Source organism: Eutrigla gurnardus, assembly GCF_963514095.1.
Source record: "Eutrigla gurnardus genome assembly, chromosome: 17".
Taxonomy (NCBI): domain Eukaryota; kingdom Metazoa; phylum Chordata; class Actinopteri; order Perciformes; family Triglidae; genus Eutrigla; species Eutrigla gurnardus.
This window is the reverse complement of record NC_139928.1, coordinates 14,688,371-14,711,905: the sequence shown is the minus strand read 5'-3', so window position 1 is coordinate 14,711,905 and position 23,535 is coordinate 14,688,371. Positions and strand designations below refer to the sequence as shown.

The window sequence follows — 23,535 nt, the reverse complement described above, 5'->3', positions numbered from 1 at the left end:
CAGCAGGCGTGTGCTGCCTGTGTCAAAGTCAGAAAGAGAAATGTGAAGGCAGAGAGAAAATCAGTGCAGTTATTCCTCCCCTCATAAACCAAGCAGACAGCAGGCATTTCCTGTAGTGCTAAAAGCCACACACACACACACACACACACACACACACACACACACACACACAAATCAAAGCCACTCTATAGCTCATATGGCAGTAAGCAGCTCTCGTTCTCTCTCTCTCTCTTTCTTGTCCTTATAAGGATTGTATGATTATAACTGCTATTTAAAGGTATAATTTGTAGTCACATTGTCGGTTGCTGTTTGTAAACACAGCATGCAAACTTCGCCTCGCATCTGAGAGAGAGAGAGGGAGAGAACTAACTTACATATTTGTGAATAGTTTTTTAATACTGTATGAGGATAAATAGTGGGAGTCTTGGCTTGATCACTTGATACATTGCTAGATAGATCGCTTATGTTACTCATACACATTATTTAGAATTGACTTTTAGAGTATGTAAAAACTGTAGATTCATCTTCCCATCTTACTCACGCTCTCTCCATCTGCCCCTCTCTCTTCCTGTCCACCTCCAGTCGTCAGCCCATGGTGGTGTAGGAGGAGTAGGAGGCAGCTACCCTCCTGCTGATTCCTGGAGTCCACATAGACCAGAACACACTGCACTGTGGAGCCCTAACATGGAGGTATGCACAATCATAAAGGACATTTGAAACCCACCTATTAAATTACACCTATTATTATTTATTATTTTTTTCAAGCAGGGCAATCAAAGCAGAAACTTGCTCCCTGTAATCTTGCCTGATATTAGTACAACTAAATGTAAAAAGCACCCATGTTTTCTCCAGGATGGTGGATGTGTAGGCCATGCTATGATGGAGGAGAGGCTGATGATGCAGCAACAACAGATGGAGGATGACCAGCGGTGGTTGGAGCAGGAGGAGAGCTTCATGGTTATGGTAATGGTGTTCAAGCTACATTTTTCACTTTTGTCACTTATTGTCGTATCATGAGCAACAAACAAAATTTAATTTAAATTTTACATGAATCATTTGAAACGCGTGTCTCTCAGCCTGACCAACAACACAGGAAGTAGCCATTGTATCTACCTAGATAGGCATCTGCGTCTGAGGCAACCTGAAATCTAACCAAACTCTTTTTTATTTATTTTTTTATCTTTTATGTCTTTATGCGTATTGTTGCCAGATGAGCTGCAGAATATCTTTTTCAGATCTATGAAATGGCTCCGTTGTGCTTGATTTATCTCATCAGGCACTGAAACATCCACAAACGGAGCCAAATCTCTACTTTAGCAAAACAAGTCTGTTTTTCTTCTCTCTTTCAGGTTTCACCTCTCGCCTTAAATTACTTTTTCCATTTTTGAGCCAGGTGTAGGAGAGTGAAAAACACAGGGATGAGGGATGAGGCGAGATGTTCCTTCTCTTATTTATTGTTTCACAGAACAGGAAATCTCTCAGGGCAGACCTGGCAGACTGCATTTCTGATATGTTATTTGGTATCTTCTAGGCATAGTTTTCTTTTCAACCCCTGGCCACTTAAGTCGCTAGTTCCTCTCGGCACCCACCTTCACAAATATTTGGCAAGATTGTGCTTCAGTGCCTGGGACACAAAATAGCACTGCCAAATGGTTCCCCATGTCCCCAATACTTTTATAGCCCTGAGCCTCATGGATAAAATATCCCTCTTTTTGATTACTTCGTTCATCAGTAGAAACAATCAGACACATTCCTGACACTTGATGCATGACAGATGTGCAACCACTACCTTCGTTTTTTTTTTTTTCATTCTTCCTGGTGCAGCACCAATGGAAGAACACAAGTTAGTTAAACAAAGTCAATGTGGTGAATCTTAATTCAATTCATCTCCATCTTTAAGTGTGGTTTATGAACTCTGAGTGGAAATCTGTGTAGCAGCAGCCTCCTGCATCATCACTTTATGTTGATTAAGCCCTCTATCATCACATTAGATAGAGTTTATTTATTAAAGAGAGTCCTCAACCCTTAACATGTAAATATCTAACTAATGCATCTGTAATAATTCAGAGGGGTGATGGCATAGAGGCTTCTTTTTTTTACTTTTAACTTTACATTCTTGGGCATGTTTATTCATCAAGTTGCTTTGAATACTGAATATTGTTGAACAAATATAATTGATATATGCTGTGAAGGTTTTCCAAGTTCTTCCTTAAAAGAGACAAAGCAGAAAATGGTAGTATAAGTAAAATACTTCTACTAATAAAGAGTAGTGTCAGAAGTTGAGTTCCATTGGTGGAATATGCTTAACTTTATGATAAACATAAGCGAGGAGAATTATGTGAGAATGAAAACAGAAGTCTGTAAGAGAGAAGGAAAGTAAGGAACAAGAGGAGGACAGAAGGAGGGAGAAAGGAAGTGGGATTGGCAAGAGCCATGGAGAGGGTGGAACAAGGAGTGACCCATCATAGAGAGAGAGAAACAGAGAGAGGGAGAACGGGGAGATGCAGAGAGATGGAAAAAGTGGGCGGGAGAAACAGACTGAGGGAAACAGAGAGGAGAGTGAAGCGGTTGGAGCTTTTCTCTGTGGCTCAGTGGAGCTTTTCCTCCTCTGGAAAAACTTTCTCTCCTTTTCTTTCCCTCCATTCTTCTCTTACCCAACTCTCACTGTTTCTTTCTTTCTCAGTTCATTTCTGGTCTCATCTTCTTAGTTTCCTCTTTTTTCCTACTTTCTCTGGTCTCTCTGTCCTTCCTTTTGTGATTTGTTTTATCAGTCTTTCTCTCGCTATGCCTTAAGATCCTCTTTGCCTGCATCTAGCTTTCTCTCATACTTTCTGTCCCCTATCTCCGCCCTTCTTTCGATGGCCTCCACTCTCTGCTTTCCTCCTTCCGTCTTCTTCAGCCTCTATTCTCCCAGGATGCATCTCTTCAAGGCGTGCTTCACCAGAACGGTACTGAAACAGAAACGGAGAGGGAGTTGGAGTCATGCTTGTGTTTTAGTGGCGTTTTTTAATGTTACTGTTTCCTGTAGACGGATTGGTGTGAACAGGAAGTTATCTGTGTGGACACGATTGTGTTTATCTGCTGCTCTGCTTCCTTACTGACTCGGTGATGATGAGGTTCACTTTTTGAGGCAGGTTATGGAAAAATGATTGTCGGTCGTAGTCATTGGTGGAATTTGACTGCTTCATTTTGCATTTTCTGTTGAATGTCGTGCTAAAAAGATGACTACAGTTGCTTTGCATTGACTTTTTGTTTCTCTAACCTACAGGTGAATATCAGAATGTTTACTGATTGTGTTCAGCGTTTGGTTTTTCTTATTTTTTGTTTGTCTGTGAATGCCCCATATTTTAAAGTCTTACAAAGAAATACAACTACCTGGAACAACTTTTGCAGTATTGATAATTCTCCAAGTATTGCTCCAAAACACAGGCTTAGTTATGTTTATATATATTTAATACATGTCTTTCTGTCTCTTTCCGGTAGAAGGCAGAGTCCAGAAACAGCAGAGGGAGCATCGACAGAGAGGATGGCATTCTTCAAGCACCGGTCAGTGTGTGTGTGTGTGTGTGAGAGAGTGAGAGAGAGAGAGAGAGAGAGAGAGAGAGAGAGAGAGAGAAACACTTTACTCTGATGGAGACGATGGCAATGGTAAAAGGTAAAACTAAGTCAAAGTAAAGTAGAGGGAATAGCTGAAATCAGAGGAAGCAATTGATAGAAAATGGCTAAAGGAGGTGAAAAGATTATAGCAAAGAGGAGAAAGATGCAAAATTAAGGAGGGGGGGAGAGAGATGGGGGGGTATTCAGTCTGACAGACAGACAGAGAGGAAATACAGATGCTGGGAGAAGTAGAGAAAATATTTCTGTCCGTGTGCCAGGGAGGGTACTGCCTACATACCAACCACAGGACCACAGAGGGCTCTTGGGAACTTTAAACCCAGAAGCACAGTACAGTGCACATTTTATGATATCCTAAAGCTATTCTCAGCCTTGACCTTATCATCTTCACACAGTATCGACTGTAACCACAGCAAGTAGAGTAGTGACGTTGTTGGCGGGAATTCTCAGTATGCAATAAAAACTGTGAATGTGGTATATTTTGTTATATTTAGCTTGGGAAATCAGTATCACATTAACTTTTCCGCAAAGTTCATCCTCTTCTTCTCAGAGTTGCTATTCTTTAATGATATAACGATGAAGAACAACTGAAAGTTTGACTTGTGGGTATTTGTGTGTGTTTTCTATGCACAGGGTGGAAGCCAACATATCTACCAGCCTGTAGGGAAACCAGGTGAGGGAACAAACATGCAAACACGCTATTCAAAATACATGTCCTGGCTTTTATGTGTTAAAATGAACATTAACTGATCAAGTGTTTTCTATGTTTAATGGAAACATTTATCAATGACCTTACATTTCAAGTATAGTCACGTAGCATGCATCAAACTTAACTCCATACTTCATCCTTTTTTTACAGAACATGTGGCTCCTCCTAAGAAACCGCCCCGCCCTGGAGCTCCTGGTCACCTAGGCAACCTGACCAGTCTCTGTCCCGTGGACAGCTACAACGAGGGGGTCAAGGTATAAATACACACATCAAAAACACAGCAATGAATCTCCTAAAAATACAGGATGTATTTACCAGTTTAAAAATTGTCGCTGATTTAGATCATTTGACTTATTTAGCTTCTTTCCCGTTCTAGCTTATTGTTTTGAGTTGACTTTTACTCTATTTGAAATTTTGCTGATGGGTTGCATGCTGTGCCATGCCATGCCTTGCCTGTGGTTGGCTATGGCCTAATATGCTGTCCCTCTTCTCTCCCCCTTTACTCTTCCTCTCCCGACTCATTAACATCCATGCATTTGTTTCCCCTTTAACACCCTGCCATCTTCTCATTCCTTATCCTGCTTCTCTGACCTGTTTCTCTGCATCCACCTATCCACCAATCAATCTGTCAACACTTTCCCTTTCATCACGACCTGCTGCACACCCCAATCCCCTTCAAACACCCCCCCTCCCACCTCCTCAACCTCCCCATAGCCGTGGAGGGTAAGCCGATCTTTGTGTTTGTCTGTTAGTTAGCTGATAGTTACCATTATTGTCATGTGCTGTAGTTTAGTTGTTTTTCTTTACCAGAGGCAGAACAAAATGTCACTGTTGGCAGGACGAACAAAACATCTGTGCAAGGAATTTTGTTCTTGATTTGCCAACAGTATTGGTGACAAAATAATCTCATCTGGGGCTTTCCCATGCACGTCATGACCATTAGCGATGATGGTGAAGACTGCGGGATGTATTTGAAAAATCCAAAACGTTGACCTTGGAGTTGAAATTATTTTGTTCTTAGCTTGTTTCACTTTTCCCCATTCAAGGCAATGGATCCTACTAATCACATGTTATTAAGCTGACTATAGGCTGGTAGTAGCCATAGCCAGAGTGTTGAAAATATCGCTGGTGAAGAAAAATAAAACCAAAATGTAGTTTGTTTGTAGTTGTAGATTTTTGTTCTTAGATCAATAGAAACAATGTCAACTGTCTGTCTTTCATTACGTCTTTAGACAATAATGATTAAATGAATGTTGTTAAAGATGCTGAATTCAGAGTATATCTAGTGCCTCCACATGGCTCTCAACATGGTGATGGTTGAGCATGTGGCTAGCAGCTAACAGGGCTAACAACAGTGCTGACACCTAACGCTCTGAATGTTGCATAGAGAACCTGCAAATCAGTTCCAGTCGTTGACTGGTTATATTAATCTAGATTAATTTTATGTTGCCTCCTGTGAACTTCACAGGAGAAGCTGTGGGATTTGTTTCTCTTTATCATTAAGACGAATTGTTTTATCGTTAACAAGCCAACATTTAATGCACAAAAACTGAATTGTGGCTTCAGGTGATTTTTTTTAAATCAGGCACTCTACTGAGGCATTTCCTCAAAGCTCTTTCTCATTAAAGAGTGGCCTACAAATCAATTGAGTCATGCCTTAATTAGTCCCCACATTAATTTATGCTGCTTAAATCAAGTCAAAAGAGCTGACTCGTTTTTTGAACATGAAAAAGGATTTCTGATCACCAGGGGCCAGAGAGACAAAACAAAGTCAAACTCTGATGTGTGTCAACAACTTATCAAGTCGTTTAAAGTTGCAAAAATCATTCAGCAGGTTTTATGATTAATATAAAAATTATTGCTTACTGCAGGTTTAATTTTGAGCTTATCACTAGAAACAGTCCCTGTTTGTTCTACTATCATAGTGTACTAACAACCCGACACAGTCCTGTCATATTAGAAACGTTAAAGTATCTAGAATGTAGATAGAAATGCATGTAGAACAGAAATAACGTCAATTTAAGGCATGTGTGGGATGGGATTGTGTGTGTAGTATCTAGTCAAATACTGCCCCCTAGTGGTGTGTCTGTCTCAGTACAGTCCCCTATGTTGATCCCAGTAGCAGAAAGAGATTTTATTGAATATTTCAAAGTGAACGTGTTTCTAAAAGTCATTTCCTTTTGTTGGTGCAGCTGCAGCCTCAGGAGATCAGCCCGCCACCCACGGCCAATTTGGATCGTTCGAATGACAAAGTGTACGAGAACGTGACAGGATTGGTCAAAGCTGTGATTGAGATGTCCAACAGGATTCAGCCTGCAGCCCCAGAGGAGTACGTCCCGATGGTCAAGGTAGGATCAGTGTGGCGTACGGCTTGTTAACTATCAGTGTCAGATCCATCCTTGGTATCGATACGATACCCAAAGCCCAGCTATTAGTATCAGTACCGGGACTGAAAAAGTTGGATCCGTGCATCACTATTAACTGAAGACAAAAATCTATGTGTTTGGTAGGAGGTGGGTCTGGCTCTGAGGACTCTGCTCGCGACCGTGGACGAGACACTTCCTGTGCTGCCAGCCAGCACACATAGAGAGGTAAACACACACACACACACAGTTAAAATATTACAATGGGGGTTAAAAAACAAGCTGCTCTTCCGCTTATGTCGCTCTTCAGCAGTCCAAATATGGCCACTTTCATTCAATGGTTGCAAACATTCCAAGATGGTGACGGCTGTAAATCCAAACTAGAGGCTTGGAAACCGTAAAGTTTCTTTTGTATGATGATGTTTGTTTGTGTTATCACAGATCGAGATGGCCCAGAAGTTGCTGAATTCAGATCTGGCTGAGTTGATTGCGAAAATGAAGCTGGCGCAACAGTATGTCATGACAAGGTAGGCAAATATATTTTACTGCTGATGATTCACGACTTACATTACAGTAACGCTGACACGTTCATTATTTTCTGTGTTCCGGACAGTTTACAAAAGGACTACAAGAAACAGATGTTAATGGCAGCACACGCCCTCGCGGTCGACGCCAAGAACCTGCTGGATGTCATCGACCAATCGCGACTCAAGACGATCCGTCCGCATTAGTTTCCGTTGTCGTGGAGATTGAGAGTGCAGTAGCTCTTAGCCAATGACAACGAGAAGAGAACATTCAGATGGATATGGGTGACGGACGGATGGATAAATGAACTAATGGACATGACTTACTGAAACAATCAGCTCCTTCTTCACCTCCTTAAAACATTCATCCTTTCTTTTTCTTTCTCTGGCAACGGTCATGTTTTGGTCAATATTGTGTTGTTTTGTACTTTTGTTGCATAATTTTTTTTTGTATCCAGAGAAACGCTCTTCTCCTCCATCACGTATCCTCAAAGATGAGTTTTTTTTTTTTTTAAATCATTCATTATTACTTTTTAATCTTTGAAGAAAGTGAATCAAACAGGGGCTCGCTTGAAGGAGTGCAGAGGTGCTACAACAGGATGTACCAACTGGAACTGAAGAGCCAGGATGAAGAGGATAATGAAGATGATATGATAATGTTGTTTAAACCTGCTTTTATATCATTATTACTTTTTATTATTACTATTTTCAGCGTTGACTCTTACAGTATGTTTCAGTCTTCCTCTTGAAAATTCAAAGGGCAAAACTAATGGATTTACTCATAAATGTCATAATTACATCTCTTTTATATTTTCACCTTCTCTCTAGATGGCTTTATCTCAGGCATCATGAGATGGCATAACAGTGAAATATGAGAGCTGTATTTTGAAGAACAGACTAAATGTCACAGGCCACTTTTTTAAGTTAACTTGCATAGTAAATATACAAAGAAGCTATATTTTTAACACGTTTCAGGGGCACGAATTGTTAGTGAATAAGGGAGAACAGGGGGTTGGGGGGGGGGGGGGTGCTGAAGGGACAGAGAGGGGAGAGGTGGAGGGAGGCGGCATTGTTCAAGTTACAATAGAGGTCCTAATTATACTGTACAGTGTGGAACACTTTGTCATATAAGGATCATTTTACTCAAACTACAAACATCCTTCTATCTTACTTGCCTTCTCACAAAAGTTCACTCAACAACATGCAGTACAAGTTCTTAGTTACGCCCTCTTGGGGAAATTCCCTTCATATTGAGAGTAAAATTTAATACTGATAAGAATCTGTTCTGTAGTTTTTATTAGGGGATGAATTACAGTTGCAGCTTCTTGCTTCACTCCTCTCAAAACCAGGGACTGACCTTGAAACAGTGTTTTTTTAATTAGAGTATGGGTCAGTGGACAAAATGCTGCATGGTTCTTGTTCGTGGGGTTTGATCTTATAAAGTCCAACATGATTTTGCTTTTTCTCGCCCCTTCATCTGTGTTTTTCCCTCCCCATCTTTCTACCTCCCTCCACTGGAGTTATTTATAAGTACCCTCCTTTCTTCTGCTCTGTCTGCCCCCACGTTTCTACATTTTTTCCTCCTTCTGTTACCGTCCCGTCCTTCAGCTTCATGTTCCTCTCCTCCCTCTCTGATTCTCTCTCCATTCCACTGTTCCCACTCCCCTGTGGTGAGCAGTATTCTCAGGAAGGAGTCACATGTACAGTTGCTAAACCGAGCAAATAAAAACACTGAGAAATACTGCTATCTTCTGTGTGTGAGGTGTATGTCTGGGTATGATGGTGGCTGTCCAGTAACAAGGAAAATATGGTTATCCATTGGGAGGATTAGGGTTCTTTCTCCGGTGTCCAGGTTAGTATTTTGCAGTCGGCCTCAAAGGCAGATTAGCTCATTCTGCAAGATTGGGCCGAGGTGATGAAGGCTGCTGTTAAAAGAGACCGTCTCGTTTGTTTCCAAGGCTTTTAATTCCTCTGTGAATCTGCTGAGCAGCTTAGATGATGACTTCCTTTGCCTGAGATGAGACATGCACAATACGAGGACCCTGCCAACCTCAGTGACATGAAACAGGGCCACAATTAATGGTATTGGTTACACCTGTGTTTACCCTGTAAAGACCAGACACCATTTACACACGGCCGACTCCACCTACAGGAATAGGTTTACAATGCAATGAACGTTAGTGAGTGATAGCGTTGCTCCGGCGTCTCTGAGTCTGGATATACTTACGTCAACCTGCGGATATTTCGCTAGGCGGTAAGTTATTTAAACCAACTTGTCTTGGCACTCTGACGTTTTCTTGAGAAACGTTTGTTTTAATTGATGTACATCAATTTGACAGCTTCACTTGTTGCTCATATAATGAGCTTCACCGTTTACCGATGAATGCATCAATAATTGTTATACAATAATGTATATTATTCCGCATAATGAGTAGGCTACTTTTACTTATACATCGTATACGATAATACTTTTTATGCGTTTGACGTAAAAATTGAAAAGTGTGTTTCCGCCCGGTTTCGAACCGGGGACCTTTCGCGTGTGAGGCGAACGTGATAACCACTACACTACGGAAACTCGCGCTTACAGTACGCCGTCATACACCATTTTGAAAATACCACTGCCAAATAGGTAATTTTTATTAATATCGGTGGCGTCTTGTTCAATTGTTTGGTGTTATTTTCATTTTTCATGCTGACGTCACCGTTAGTTTCCAGAAGCTCGTGAGCAAGTCTCCCCTCCAAAGTGTCAGTCAGGGCTGGGAATTTTAGGAGACGCGTATTATTCCTGGCTATTAGAGAAGGCAGACCACCAGATTAAACACTTTATTTAACCGGCCATGTGTTAATAAAACAGACTTTATGCATGTGTTATGTTTGGGCGACTTGAAAGATAATCCGTTGGGGAATCGTCAGGTTCTTACTTCGCTACTTCCTTAGAAACACATCCACATGAGAGTGTTGATGAAAAAAATATAATTGACATGTTTTCACTGCAGATATAGGCCTACACATTAAGCCCCCCCTTTTACATGTGCTCTGTTTTTGTGTCAATACTAGGATTGTGCCAAGAATCCCCAATTATGTGGAGCAGGTCGTCCCACTCTACAGCCTGTTTGAGTTTCCAGCTCATTGCAGGCTTTCAAAACCCCAAGTGGAGGTGAGTAGGCCATGTGATTGATGTGAAAGTGGTCCTAGCAATGCAATGTTTTTTCTAAGCATTTGGTTAACTTTCCAATGTATTTTTTATTTTTTTTTACAGGGTCTTCTGAATACACTTGGGCCAGTATATCAGAACCCATTGAATACAAAAATTCCCTTGGAGAAGTGTCTGCTTATGGAGGCCAATCAAGAGTCCTATAGGGGGGTTGCCGACCGGTTTACCCTCTACTGCTGCAGTTGGTAAAGCCGTACAGGGACAATGGTCATCTCACTGCCCGGCAGAAGAGGTTCAACAGAAAGCTCCATTCTACTAGAGTGACCATTGAGCATGCCTTTGGCCTTTTTAAAAGGCAAATTTAGACGCCTCCGATATCTGCACATGGGAAGCGTGCAGAGAGCCAGTGCAGCAGTGATGACGTGTTGTATTCTGCATAACATCTGCCTTCATACAGACGACGAGGTCGACCCTGCAGATGTGTTGGAGAACGAGGTCGTAGCTCATGAAGAGCAGGAGCTCCCTCAAGCAGCACAGTACCGGGATGCTATTTGCAATAGCCTTTAAACCCACCCCCTCCATCTACCCCACCCACCCCAAGTTTTTATTTTCTTTACAGTACTCATTTTACTTTTCACTTCATTTTGTGAGCTGGTGGCACATCCCACAGGGTGATACACACAAATTTCACAAAATACACAAAGAATCAAGGATGGAGGGAAAACATTTATTCACTTTTTTGCAGAAGGGTGATTATTTCCTGCTGTCCCTCAGCCAACTCCCTGAGGGTCGCAGACATTTCTGATAGAGCACCTAAAAGCTTCTTTTGAAAGGCCCTCTTCTTACGCTCCTTCTCCACCTCTCTAGGTCCGGGCGCACCAGGGTCTCCAGTGCAGCCGTCCGTCGCTCGGCATGGGCCCCATAGTTCTCGTAAAAGCTGCCAACCTGACTGGCTGGTCTTCTGGTGGCCGGGCCTCTTGAAGGTGGGGGAGAGGAGGTCCCCAATTTCCCCCAAAATAGGCTTGGGGGGGGGGGAGTCGGTATGAATGTATGAACAGGTGAACATCATTGTACTTACTGAATAGTACTCCCAGGTCACCCTCTCTTCACCACTTGACTTGCTTTTGTCCTTTGCCTTCCTGTAAGTGTACATCATGTTGCCCAGTTTTTTCCAGACCTGCTCCGCACTCATGCAGTACCCCATTCTCTCAAGATCCTTTGACACTTTGTTATTAAAAATGTTTTTTTTTTTACTTGTGTATAAACTGTACCGTTTTTTTTTTAAGAGTGAAAGGAACAGCATCAGATGGCTGATATTTGTCACACATTTAGGAATTATTTTGGACAGTTTAACATTTATTTAAGTAAGATTGTGTAGAGTGATGGTTGTTTAAGGTAGGCCTATATGAAGTCATGGCTCTGTTACAGTGTAGAAAATAAACAGTTGTAATTCATCAAAAACTAATTCAGATATTGAGGCAAAAAAATAACACATTAACATAACCCTTAATTTCTTTTCAGATGGGTAGTACTTTGTGCTCAACGATAGAACACAGCAGCAAACCAAACCAAAGAGGATATGTACCTCGCATCATATAAATAGGCCTACTCACAGCACAATGCACAGAACTTTAAATCAAGCTATGAGATCAAAGCGACCACAATAAAAAGGCAAATCATTGAATCATTTCACCACAAGGTGGCCGCCGAGTGCGGACCTGAACACACATCATTGAACTTTTAACCAATAGAGAGCCATTCCGCTGTAGTGGAGGTGTGGACAAGCCGGTTGCAGCCGCCGTAGATTGCGCTGCAAGAAGCGCCTCTTAACTTGTTCCCGCGATGTTTTGGGTCACGTGATATGGTCGCGACCCTGTGACGTCTTTGCAGTCGGCTGCTAAGTCAGACACAATTCTAGCCATCATGCATCGCTTTCAACCCACAATACATCACGTTAGGTAGCGCGCTGCAGGCGGCTACATCAAGTCGAATTCGCCTAATGTCTTGGTAATGACAGATTATGTCATGATTATGTTTGTGTCTGTATCATAGGATGTCATGGGGAAGGAAAAAAAGCCAAGCACGGCAGCAGATGTTTTTGTACTTTTATTTGTTTTTACAAAAACATTTTAATCAAAGAGACCGAAGCCCATGTCATCGTCAGACTCCTCGGACTCTTCCTTCTTCTCCTCTTTCTTCTCCTCCTCCTTGGCTGTAGAGTAAACAAGATGGGGAAATTGTTAGCTTTTCCATGATTACCTAAATCTTAGTAAAGTGGTAGTCCAGCTGGGTTACTTTAATGAAGGGATCGGGGAAAAATAAATAAATAAAATCACAGTACATAATATTGCAATATTCTGTGTGGTAATATTGCATCAATACACAGATTTGAGCAATACCTTAACCATACTGGTACCAACTTAAAAGCAGGCCATGTGCTCAGCAAGAGCATGGGATTGTAATTCACCAAAATCCTATATCCTACTTTATGATCTAAAACCTGCTTTCCAATTTTAACTACATTCATCCAGTTACCTGGGGCATCTCCAGCAGCAGGAGCAGCCCCACCGGCAGCAGGTGCTCCAGCTGGAGCTCCGCCTCCGGCTCCAACGTTGCAGATCAGGCTGCCGATGTCGACGCTGGAGAGAGCCTACGAAATGACAACATTCACAGGCGAGTGAGCCACTGAACCTTAAACTCATGAATTCACAGACGTGCATGAATATTTTATAGCAGTTGCTCCCCTCAGTCAACAGAAATGAATCAAACTACCGTTTTGAACACTTCATCAGTGCGTTTCTCTCACCTTGGCAAACAAACTTGGCCAGAAGGGCTCCACGGTGACTCCAGCAGCCTTGATCAGAGCGTTCAGTTTATCCTCCTACAGACAGAAAATATGTTAATACAAAAGATACTTCATTAAATGATCCATCATCTGTACACATTTAAATATCACAAGTCAGTAGGAAGTTTTGAAGTAGTGAATCACATTAACTTTGGCTATAATTCCACTAATGCAACATGGTATTATTAATATAACTGGCATAGGGTTTGCTGAGGATCATCAAATAGAAATTATTAACTGGTCCCAGCTCCTTAAAAATTATGATATAGCTGCTATTGTGTTAAATAGAATTGTTGACTTTGGTATCAGAGTCCAACTTATACGATTATGGTGATAAATCTCATATACAGCATGCTAGGTCCCGGTTAAAGCAACGGGTTGCACGTCGTATGGAAGTTTTGTAGCATCCACGTGCACCCAAGCTGCCAGGCTAACTGTTGACAACCAACACGTCATAGCATTATCATAAATGACAAAGCAAACTATAGTGGGGTAACACTAGAGGTTTCCACGGCGACAAGCTAACCCTCCTGAAAATAAGCATGTTGTGTATATGAGTTAGCTTAGCATTAGCTAGCTCCTGTCATTTGCGTGAACGACGTATGAGACTTCAACCATTACCGTCCAAGACATGTACCGAGAGACAACTACATTGTTGTAACTTAATACAACTCACGAGGGTAACAGAAAACACAGGTCAGAGCGGTCCTGATAAAGAAACCTGGCCTAGAGTTAGCAACAAGCATGCCGCCATGTTACCCGCCAGATGGGATTGTTATAAAATTAACACCTGAACTAGTTTTTTAAACGCATTTTTATCGTCCAACATTCTTAGTAGAAACCATACCATGGTCGCGTTCTCGTTTAGGGCTATAATACTTAGCATAATAGCTCCGGAGGAAGCGGTTAAGGTGAGCGCTGGAGCTGTGGGGGGGAAAAGCCGGGAGACTTACGGTGACGGTGACTTCATCGTCATGGAGGATCAGAGCTGAGTAAATACAGGCGAGCTCGGACACGGAGGCCATTGTAGATGTTGGATTTTAGATTTGTCGCGGCGGATGCCTAATTTTGACGGTGCTAGTCGCCGGATTGTGGGCCTTAGCTTCTGATGAAGAACCGAGCACCTTAGGCACGTTTACTTCCTGTCGCGGAAAGGGAAGGGAGAAGGCGGGCGCTTCCTTCATATACCCTGCGTCAGGGCTGCGTGACCCGACGTCAGTACGCACACACGTGACGACAGACGTAGTCCATATTAAAATACGACCGCTTTGCTGCTGAATTGAAAAGTGTTTAGTTTTATATATTTGCCATTTTCCTTTTACGAATCGATATCTTTCCATGCTATATGTACAGATGTACAGTTTTAAATCAAATGCAAACAACATTTTCCATCAACAACTTTATTTAATCACAATCAAAAACACAACCATTACAATCAGTAAAGCCATTTCAAGGCAATATCCTGGCAAATCTCCCTTGGTCATCATTTACACAGGGAGAAGAGAAGAGAAAACCTGCCCTTGATCTTTGTGCACAGACCTCATCATCATCATTTATTTCTATTAAAGAAAAACAACAAATTATGGGGGGGAAAAACGTAACATAAGAGCTATGGCAGACAAATCAAGATGTGACTGTAAATCCAAATGTAGTAATACTTTCCGCATGTCTTGTCCTTTTACTTGTTCCCTTACAATGTCGGTCTATTTCAAACATCAGATGGACAATTTATGGTAGAACATACAAAGTTGACAAACTGTTTAAAGAATCATTCTCACATTTGGCACCAGCAAATCTTCTTGGCCCTGATATGGAAAAATACTCAAGCAGGTAAAACTATAAATCTAGTGGATGGAAAGGACAGTATGGCTTTGAGCGGTACCCTGCTGTGTTATTCTGACAACTTCTGTGTAACCTTTATTGGCCTTTACTTTGACTCCTGCCTCAGTCATTTTAAGCATGTATGCATGTATAAACTCACTTTAACAGGAGGTTTAAATAGGTTCTGAAAATTAGAATTCTGGGATAAAAAAAAAGAGTAAATGTTTACACATTCATACTTTCTAAGGGGCAAACTGTTAAGTCCATTCACAGAGCAACATATCAACGAAATAAGCACAATTGTATATCATTTTTAGAAAAGCACTCAAGTTCTTCATCGGGAATAATTAATTCAGCTCTCAATACACCCTCTCACGACAATTCGGTTGTTCTGAAAGCTCCGATGTATCAGACGTTACGCTTATGGAATAATACGTAATAATAATATGGAAATCGATATATTTAGATATGAGTTCTTCAAAAGTAGTCTGAACCAGGCTCTCCTCAACAACAACAAAAAAAAAACCTTACTGTCAGTTAAATGGAATTTGTAAACAGAAATGTTTGAAATTATAATCACTTTTTGACATTAAAAAATGTTATTTCTGAAAATACAACATTTACAGTGGTCCTCATTAGGTGGTTTTCATTTTAAAAATGTGAGTCCCTCCGTAATAAATCACACTTTACTCTCACAACCAGTCGTTGCAGACATGCGAAGCTGGAAACAAACAAATAAAAAGACCTCCAGCGACCTGAACAATATGTTCCCAGAGAGGAGGGATGTGACCGACTGTTCACATGGTGTTTGAGCAGGAAGAGCTGAACTTATGGCTGATCAGGCTCGACGTTGCCACCGATTACTACAATGGGAGAGTTACGTTTGTCATCAATGTGCTCTTTCATACCGAAGCTGAGCAGAGTGGACATGTAGTCGTGAGCAGGTTGTTGTCAGTCTGAAATGAGTTTCATCTTATTGATTTTCCGGTCCTGCCAATGGCGAGTTCCAATCAGTGGACACCAGCGGGCTGAAGACAAAAACATGCAGGTACCAGATTCGGAAGCCGATAGCCCTTCTTTCCTCACTATTCCTTGTGAGTCTTATCTTTGGGTTTTTCATCGTAAGAAACTCCGTATTCATTTACTCTCGTTTTGTCCACTGGGTAGAGCCTGGAGGAGGGGAGGAGGAGTTTTTGGTTAGAAAGCAGTTTGGTGTGTTTTGTTGTAGAAATCTGTGTGTGTGTGTGTGTGTGTGTGTGTGTGTGTGTGTGTGTGTGTACCATCTCTGGTAGAGGTAAATGAGGAACACCACGTCGTCCCTGAAACAGGCCAGTCTGTGGGACGTTGGCATGGTGATGATGAAGGCAAACACATCGTCGATGAAGGTATTGAATGCCTGGCAAGAATCCAAAACGATATCAATCAATTCAAAATGTTCAAACATAAGAATCACTAATAAAGCTATGCGGTGACGATGACTAAAATCATTCATTTAACATTTTGAAAATAACAATGCAGACAAACTTAATTGAGTATCTGTCAAGTCATCTGTGACGGAACACCACATTTTTCTTAAAGTTCAAATTGTGCCCCCATTCAATTTCTTCTTCTATTTTTTATATCAAATGTTTTATTCTTACCTTGTACATAAAGGCTTTCCAGGGCAGGTGGGCCACAGATTTCAGCTGTTCAATGAAGAGTATATTAAGTCAGTTGGATGTTTGAAACACAAACAGTAAATCAAATTAAATGCAATGCTGTTGTGCAACGCTTTTGTGTTTTAGCAAGCACATTTTCCTACGATACGTCATCCCTTGGCAGAGTTTAAACTCTCTCTTACCTTATAGTTGACAAACAGTTGGGGAAGCATGAAGAGGAAGCCAAAGGCATATACACCTGGAATGATCAAGAACACATTGAAAAGCCTTTCCACTTCAACCACATAATGGAAATCAATGGCACAATGAGGTACTCGACTTGTAACTGTTATACTGTTAACGTGCATTAAAGGTCTTTTATCTTACCATTAACCAAACTGTTGATCAGCCACGAGTACCAACTGAAACAGGGAACAAAAGGAAATAAAGACCGGTGAGACGTCATTATCACATCATTAGTAATTAATAATAAAAATAGTGCACACTACATATACACACACACCTCTTATATCGTAGAAATATCAGAGCATACACCGCCCCTCCAATACACAACGGGTAAAGCAGGTAGGAGAGATACTTCATGGCCTGCAGAAAAACACATCCACTTACAGCTCAATCTATACTGTCCAGTAACAAAAGTGCAGTATGTGGTTCGGTTTATCATATTGAACAGTCTGTGCACGAGTCTATAGTATCTCACCAGAGTATCGTACTCCTCCGTTCTCCTCTCCGATGCGTCTAGTTTCCCAAACTAGACAAGAAAACACACAAATTCACTCTTAAGACACTGTAGGGTTTTCCACATGCACTCATGTGCTTCTGCAATATAATTAATTTAACAATAGCAAAAGTCACACACCAGGAATGTTGGTTTGCCTCCTTTCCAGAAAACTTGAATCTTAAAAGCCTTCTTCACTTTCCATACCTGCAACAAATCAAAGAAAAGAAAAAAACACAGAAGATTGCATTAATCAACAAGAATCACTTCATTTATACTTATAAACTCCACATATCATCAATAGAAGTGTTGAACTAATGTCCACGTTTCCATTTAGGTGTGCATTTACGTGTATTTTAAAGTGAGCGTCTCCGGTCTGCTTACTTCGATGATAGAGCCGATGCCGGCAGGTATGAGGACGAGCAGGCTGGTCTGCTGGTCGAACAAGTAGAGGAAAATCACTATGGTGCTGAAACATCTCCACAGCACTGGAAAACAAACACACATGACAAATGTTATACACCAACTTTACACCAACTTCTCTGCCTGAGGGATTGATTTGGTCCAAGTTCTCTGTGGATTACGCTTAACCCGGCAAATGATAAATGTCTTCAGTAATGTTCCAAAATGTTGACATATTATAATGTAACACTATACGCAAATACTTCTGCGAGCAGAAGGAAGCAGGCGGCAACATCTGGCCACCCAGAAGTCTGGACTCACTGAGTCGGATTATACGACAGCCGGGTTTCATGTAGACTCACTTGTGTTACACGGTTTCGACATACTGCACCGTAATGCTCCATTCAATCAGTCACAACAGATTTATAGTTTGCAGCTGAACCTCCAGAGTTTGTTTCCTGTCCAATATTGTGTTTTTTTCCAGGAGAACAAAGTGACTCACCTGCTTTGCTGGACATTCCCACCATGCTTTTCTTCTGCTTCCAGAAGCTGATGTCGTTCTTGAATGCAAGGAAGTCAAAGAGGAGCTGAAGAATAGAATAGAGAGGAAAAAAAGCGATGCAGTTTATTGTCAGACGTGATCACGACACACAGTCGAGACTTCATTTTCTAATGGTATACAACTGTATTTGGTCATGATACAACTTATGTGGTGTCGTGCTCTGTGGTGAAGACTTACATGGAAGGCAGCTACAAAGAAGGTCAGAGCCAGGAAGTACAGGTTGGTATCCACGAATATTCCTTTAATCTCATCAGCATCCTTTTCTGTGAAACCTGCAGCACATAGGGGGGGCAGACGGACTATATACTTGGTATTCAGATTCCAAGGCTTCTTGATTGTATGTGTAGGGGAGATGATTAACATACCGAACTGTTGCAGAGAGAAGACAGCGTCTTGCATGTGGATCCAGAACCGCAGCCTCCCCAGAGAAATGGAGTCGTAGGAGATGGTCAGAGGGAGCTCCATGGAGGTACTGTTGATCTCCTAAACACACAAACACATGGTTACATTCTGAGCCAGGAAGGAATCCACGGGGCTGGGGTTAGGATCAAACAAATCAAGGATCTGGGTCGTCGTACCAAACTTGAATCTGGGTTATTGTACACAGTAGACGTGTTTCCATGTAATTGTCAAGCAAATTTTCAGGCCACTTTTGAAATGTTGCAATAAAAAAAGGAAATCAAGCACATGTCTACCAACTGGTATCAGAGGGAATAAACTTGGCTACAGTCAGAAGGCTATGCACGGCTGCAATCTGCCAGTAAACAGAGTAGAAGTAGAGGTCGAGAATTGTAAACAGAACAAATTCCCTTGGGCTCCAGTAACTAATCCATGTATGATAGAAAAATGGAGAGAGGCCTGAAATAATAATTTGTTGCAATTGGGCAAGTTTGAACTGTTCTTTCATGTCAGCTTGTTTTGGCCGTTTCATGCTGTCCTGTGATGAGTCATGAGAGTTAAATGTTTGCTACGTCAGCAATGATTCATTTCGTATCCCATTTAGGGTACCAACTCAAGTTAACACCTCAAGTAGAAAAACGTATGCAATACATAAAGTGTGCACAAAATGTAAATTGGAAAATTGCTTGTTTGCTTTCCCCCCCTGATAGAAAAAAAAGTGTGCTTTTGAAAATGGCAGCATCACTTCCAGTATATTATATAATATTAATTTAAATGTAAAAAAAGCTCACCACAAGGTCCTTGACCCGGTTGCTGAGCTCATCAACAAACAGCAGAGGTAGATAAACCATCTTCTTACCATTTTGGAATCTGAAATATAAAAAAGAGATCTGTCTCACGCTACCATAATATACCAGTACGTATCATATTTAACGCCTACAACAGTGATTCGTGTGCATTCCTGTATTCACAGTCTTACACTCTGAGGTATCTGTGGACATCATTAGGCAGGGATTCTCTGTCGAACAAGAAGTGGTCCCCGACGATGTTGAATGTCAGGCGGGCGCGCCAGTGGGAAACTGGGTGATCAGCCGTGGAAGTGGGACCGGCTCCACCTCCTGCCGTGGGGTTGCCATCACGTTTCTTCTGCTGGGCTTCATCCTTCTCGCCCTGTGTGGTCACACAGAGACCAAGCGATTTTAAACGCCCGATTATTGACTAAACTTCATTTTTTATACATCATATATAGCAAATTCTCAAAATACTGACAGCAAAAAAATTAAAAGTGAAAGTATTTTTTTGAACAGTGTATTTTTACTTAGCTATAGATTGCTATATAATCAATTCAAGTAGCTACTTTAAGCTCCTCCCCATGCCGCTCACCCTTAAGTCAGAAAACACAAACAACTAAATACCTGTGTTTGATCTTCTCCGGATATCAGAGAGATTTCCGGAGGTTTAGGGACCATGTATGTGGTGAGCTGAGCCACCAAGTGGACCTGTCGTTGATCCTGCCACGGAACGACGCCAGCTCGATGGACAAATATCAGGGCATATAAAGTTCCATTGTTGCGGGTCTTTTTAGGGAGGGAGACATTTACTATCCTGGAGGAATAAAGGAGGAAGGGAAGAAAGGTATGATGGTGTTTTTAATATAGATACACTTGCATAGCAGTATAATATGCTCAAATCTGAGGAGAGAGTCACACCAACCTCTCAAACTTGTTGTTGACATCAAATGTTTCCTCTTTGTGGATCAACGTGTGACCTCCCTCTGCGTTGGGCTGCAGTACAGTGTAGATGCTCAACTGGATACACACAGAGAAAGAGAACAGATATCAATACATTTATGCACCAATTAAACCAAACCACCCACTCAGACAGCTGAAGAGACATCAGAGCGACCACCCGTCCATCCCTCACATATGACTGACCTGTAGTTTTGGGTCCCCTGCCAGAAAGGGCGTGATGCAGTTTTCCCCTTTGGGGCTGTCGCAGGGTTTGGTGTACACTATCCCGTACATCACCCAGCAGGTGTGGAGCACGTACACCACGAACACCCCCACAACCAGGGTGGTGAAAGACGTTTTCAGGAACATGATGCTGGCTCAGTCGTCTCGTTACGTCGTCCCCCCTCGGCTAGCTGAGGAGCGGTGCCATATGTCTGCAGATGGGGAGTCACAGATAGTGGGTTAGTGTGTCGTATCTTAAAATCTCTGTCCTTTTTACTCTGTCATGGCCCAAAGTATGCACAGTCACTCTACGGGACGAGGATCTCATTTCACAACAACAGCAGCCCTCATTCTTTCTTTTCCTCTTCCACACCAAACAAAAAATACATTTCTTTATGGATACTCTGGGTCGTGTTGAAACAGGAAATGGCCTTTCAAACTAAAATCATGTAAACAGTGTTTCCCAGATGTTTGACAACATGCTTGATGCACGAAACCACTTCTTTTCACCATTTACCAGAATATGCTCCTGTGCTTTTTTTGCAGCTGTTTTTTCGATGTGTCAGACTTTTTTTTCTGAACACTTTGACTAGTTCCTGCAAGACATGTCACACTTATCTGCCAGTAATTACAATTGGACGAAGTGGTGGTAGACTAGAGGCTATGGTTAGCCTTTTTTATGTTTGTAAATTCAGACAGCAAGTCGATATGGTTGCTTATCTGTGAATTTGCACAAGATCAGAGGATTTGTTTTATCTTGAACACGTCTTCACAGAGTGACGTGCCCGCCACATTTCAAGCCCTTCTACTTATTTCTCTGTCATATGTTGTGGCGTATAAATAAAGTAAAAACCAACCGGTGTTGAATCTGGCAGGCGGCCAGTGACAGGCTCTCTCTGCTGGCTATCCGTCCATCCGCTTTACCGATCCTTCCGCGTAATGTTAGGTAGACGCGACGACATCTTTGCTTTAAACCCGTCCTCCGGTTGTAGCTGAATGCATCTGCTCTCTACTCGGCTGCACTTTCCATTCAAGAGGATAGAAGGGGTGGGAACAGGTCTGCCGCGAACTGCTAGCTGAAAGCGTGAGGTGGATCTAAATTTCCGCCATTCGCTTCCTGGTAGTTTATCAACGGGATTTAGGGGTCGGTGTTCACGCGAGATTACACGTCACCGAGACGCTTGAGGAATGACGACCAATTACTAATATTACTAAAATAAATATTATCATTAATCTATCCCATATTAGAAGCTAAGATAAATATTTAACATGTATTAGGTGTTACCTGTAAATATTAATTTTAGCTCTGGTAAATTACCTGTTTGATGTTAAAATAATGGGACAGATGCACGTAAATCGTAATTAATTACTGCTACAAACACATGTGGAGAGATGGTTTTTTTAATGGTTATTACCAGCAGTTTAGACAAGTTTTTGTAAGATTTTCTTTCATCTACGTATATAAATACCGTATTACGTGATAATTGTCTGTGCACGCGTACGTTTCTCTCATTAAAAACGGACTGCCGTGACCCGGATTCGAACCGGGGTTGCTGCGGCCACAACGCAGAGTACTAACCACTATACGATCACGGCTCGCCACCTGTCCTGCTGCTGTGAGGAGGTTTCACTGAGTCACTAAACACAATTTGCATGTATGTAAGCGTTGTCTATGTACAGTACCTTGCAGAGAACACACGTACATCTTCCACGTGTATTTTAAACCCAAGAAATAATAGCCTTGTCAATACAGACTCATGGAGGTTTGTAGTTGCTTGAGGGTAAAATGATTTAACAGCTAATACCACATACACTTTGGGCATATAAGTTCTTTTTTTATGCTTTTACTTTACCAGTGACATATTAGAGTCACAGTGACATTTAATTAGTGACATTTAACCGGACACTGTTTGTCCCTAAAAGGCCTCCTAGCCTACTTGAACGCAGCTCACCTGCCTCCTGTGAGTTCAGGCCGGTGGCACTGACCCCAATCTTCACGGAGTCCTTGTATCTCTCAGTGTTTTCTTATCTCACATGTATTACAGCCTCACTACTTGACCCCCCTGCAGTTGGCCCACAGGTTGAAGCCGCCACCGTGGCAAATTGGTCCTATAATTCGTCCAAGAACTCCTGTAACCTCAATAACTGCGAATATACATTAGCAGTGAATTCAGCCCCATCATCCTGAAAGTGCTCTGTGGGCAAACGTCCCAGGAGAACATTTCATAAATCTGGCTGGTGGATATTACTAGGCTTCCTGTATATCAGCCGTGACCCCACCTGTCTTTGCTCTATCGCTGGCAGAGGTGTGTGCTCCATCCTCTATTCTACTCATGTATACAACGACTCCTCTCCTGCTTCCTGTCTGTCAGGTGGCCAACGACAATTTTGGGCCTCGTCAACACAGATGAAAAGGACTTGTCTTATGACATCAACAGCAAAAACTAACAGAGATGATGCAATTGCTATTGCTATAGGCCTAAGGGGAAAAAAGGACCCAGGAGATTGTAGCAGGGCTGCCACATAAATATGCAGAATTTCTTCCATAGTCTTTTATTTAACATGTATATCTGAGTCTGAATGATAACGAGTTCTGATAATTGGAGGAAACTTATAAGAATGAATATAAAGTTAGTCTGCAGAAAAGAAAGTTTGGTAGTATAGAAGTATAAAAGTTGACATGCACTTCATTTTGAAGCCTAAATATGGTTTTCAATGTAATATTTGTGAATGAAATACAGCACGTCGAGAACAGTCCAGAAAAGAGAAGACATGTGACCAAGAGAAGGGCAGAACTACACCTATGCACTTGT

General features: G+C 41.7%; 3 protein-coding genes across 11 annotated transcripts in view; 1 reads left to right on the top strand and 2 right to left on the bottom strand.

Moving 5' to 3' along the window:
* The window catches only part of ptk2aa (protein tyrosine kinase 2aa), a 51,632-nt gene extending 42,674 nt beyond the window's left edge, over positions 1 to 8,958 (top strand). For all 9 annotated transcript variants that reach the window (XM_084033053.1, XM_084033052.1, XM_084033047.1 and 6 more), the window contains 9 exons: positions 583 to 690; positions 853 to 963; positions 3,484 to 3,546; positions 4,249 to 4,288; positions 4,475 to 4,578; positions 6,517 to 6,672; positions 6,835 to 6,915; positions 7,129 to 7,214; positions 7,301 to 8,958. In XM_084033053.1, the coding sequence (XP_083889179.1) occupies positions 583 to 690; positions 853 to 963; positions 3,484 to 3,546; positions 4,249 to 4,288; positions 4,475 to 4,578; positions 6,517 to 6,672; positions 6,835 to 6,915; positions 7,129 to 7,214; positions 7,301 to 7,418 (867 nt within the window). In that variant the 3' untranslated portion in view covers positions 7,419 to 8,958. The remainder of the gene's footprint in view (positions 1 to 582; positions 691 to 852; positions 964 to 3,483; positions 3,547 to 4,248; positions 4,289 to 4,474; positions 4,579 to 6,516; positions 6,673 to 6,834; positions 6,916 to 7,128; positions 7,215 to 7,300) is intronic.
* Positions 8,959 to 12,454: 3,496 nt separating this feature from the next.
* rplp1 (ribosomal protein lateral stalk subunit P1) lies at positions 12,455 to 14,382 on the bottom strand. Its single transcript, XM_084032530.1, has 4 exons — positions 14,164 to 14,382; positions 13,172 to 13,246; positions 12,901 to 13,015; positions 12,455 to 12,577 (listed from the first exon to the last, which is right to left on the bottom strand). The coding sequence occupies exons 1-4, from the start codon at positions 14,233 to 14,235 to the stop codon at positions 12,495 to 12,497; spliced, it is 345 nt and encodes a 114-aa protein (XP_083888656.1). The 5' UTR covers positions 14,236 to 14,382; the 3' UTR covers positions 12,455 to 12,494.
* Positions 14,383 to 15,727: 1,345 nt separating this feature from the next.
* clptm1l (CLPTM1 like) lies at positions 15,728 to 21,764 on the bottom strand. The gene is made up of 18 exons (XM_084033056.1): positions 21,580 to 21,764; positions 20,705 to 20,934; positions 20,484 to 20,578; positions 20,186 to 20,375; positions 19,750 to 19,940; positions 19,562 to 19,640; positions 18,737 to 18,854; positions 18,549 to 18,643; positions 18,312 to 18,396; positions 17,792 to 17,895; positions 17,549 to 17,614; positions 17,390 to 17,440; positions 17,192 to 17,274; positions 17,056 to 17,090; positions 16,872 to 16,927; positions 16,672 to 16,716; positions 16,312 to 16,427; positions 15,728 to 16,201 (listed from the first exon to the last, which is right to left on the bottom strand). The coding sequence occupies exons 2-18, from the start codon at positions 20,867 to 20,869 to the stop codon at positions 16,117 to 16,119; spliced, it is 1,659 nt and encodes a 552-aa protein (XP_083889182.1). The 5' UTR covers positions 20,870 to 20,934; positions 21,580 to 21,764; the 3' UTR covers positions 15,728 to 16,116.
* Between the last annotated feature and the right edge of the window lie 1,771 nt (positions 21,765 to 23,535).

Coding starts and splice junctions, on each gene's coding strand:
- rplp1 (XM_084032530.1), bottom strand. CDS start 14,235: ATGGCCTCCGTGTCCGAGCTCGCCTGTATTTACTCAGCTCTGATCCTC. Junction 13,247..14,163: donor ACGATGAAGTCACCGTCACC/GTAAGTCTCCCG, acceptor TTCTGTCTGTAG/GAGGATAAACTGAACGCTCT. Junction 12,578..12,900: donor TGCTGCTGGAGATGCCCCAG/GTAACTGGATGA, acceptor TTTACTCTACAG/CCAAGGAGGAGGAGAAGAAA.
- clptm1l (XM_084033056.1), bottom strand. CDS start 20,869: ATGTTCCTGAAAACGTCTTTCACCACCCTGGTTGTGGGGGTGTTCGTG. Junction 18,397..18,548: donor TCTTTGTAGCTGCCTTCCAT/GTAAGTCTTCAC, acceptor TCTATTCTTCAG/CTCCTCTTTGACTTCCTTGC. Junction 17,896..18,311: donor GGGAATGTCCAGCAAAGCAG/GTGAGTCACTTT, acceptor TTTGTTTTCCAG/TGCTGTGGAGATGTTTCAGC.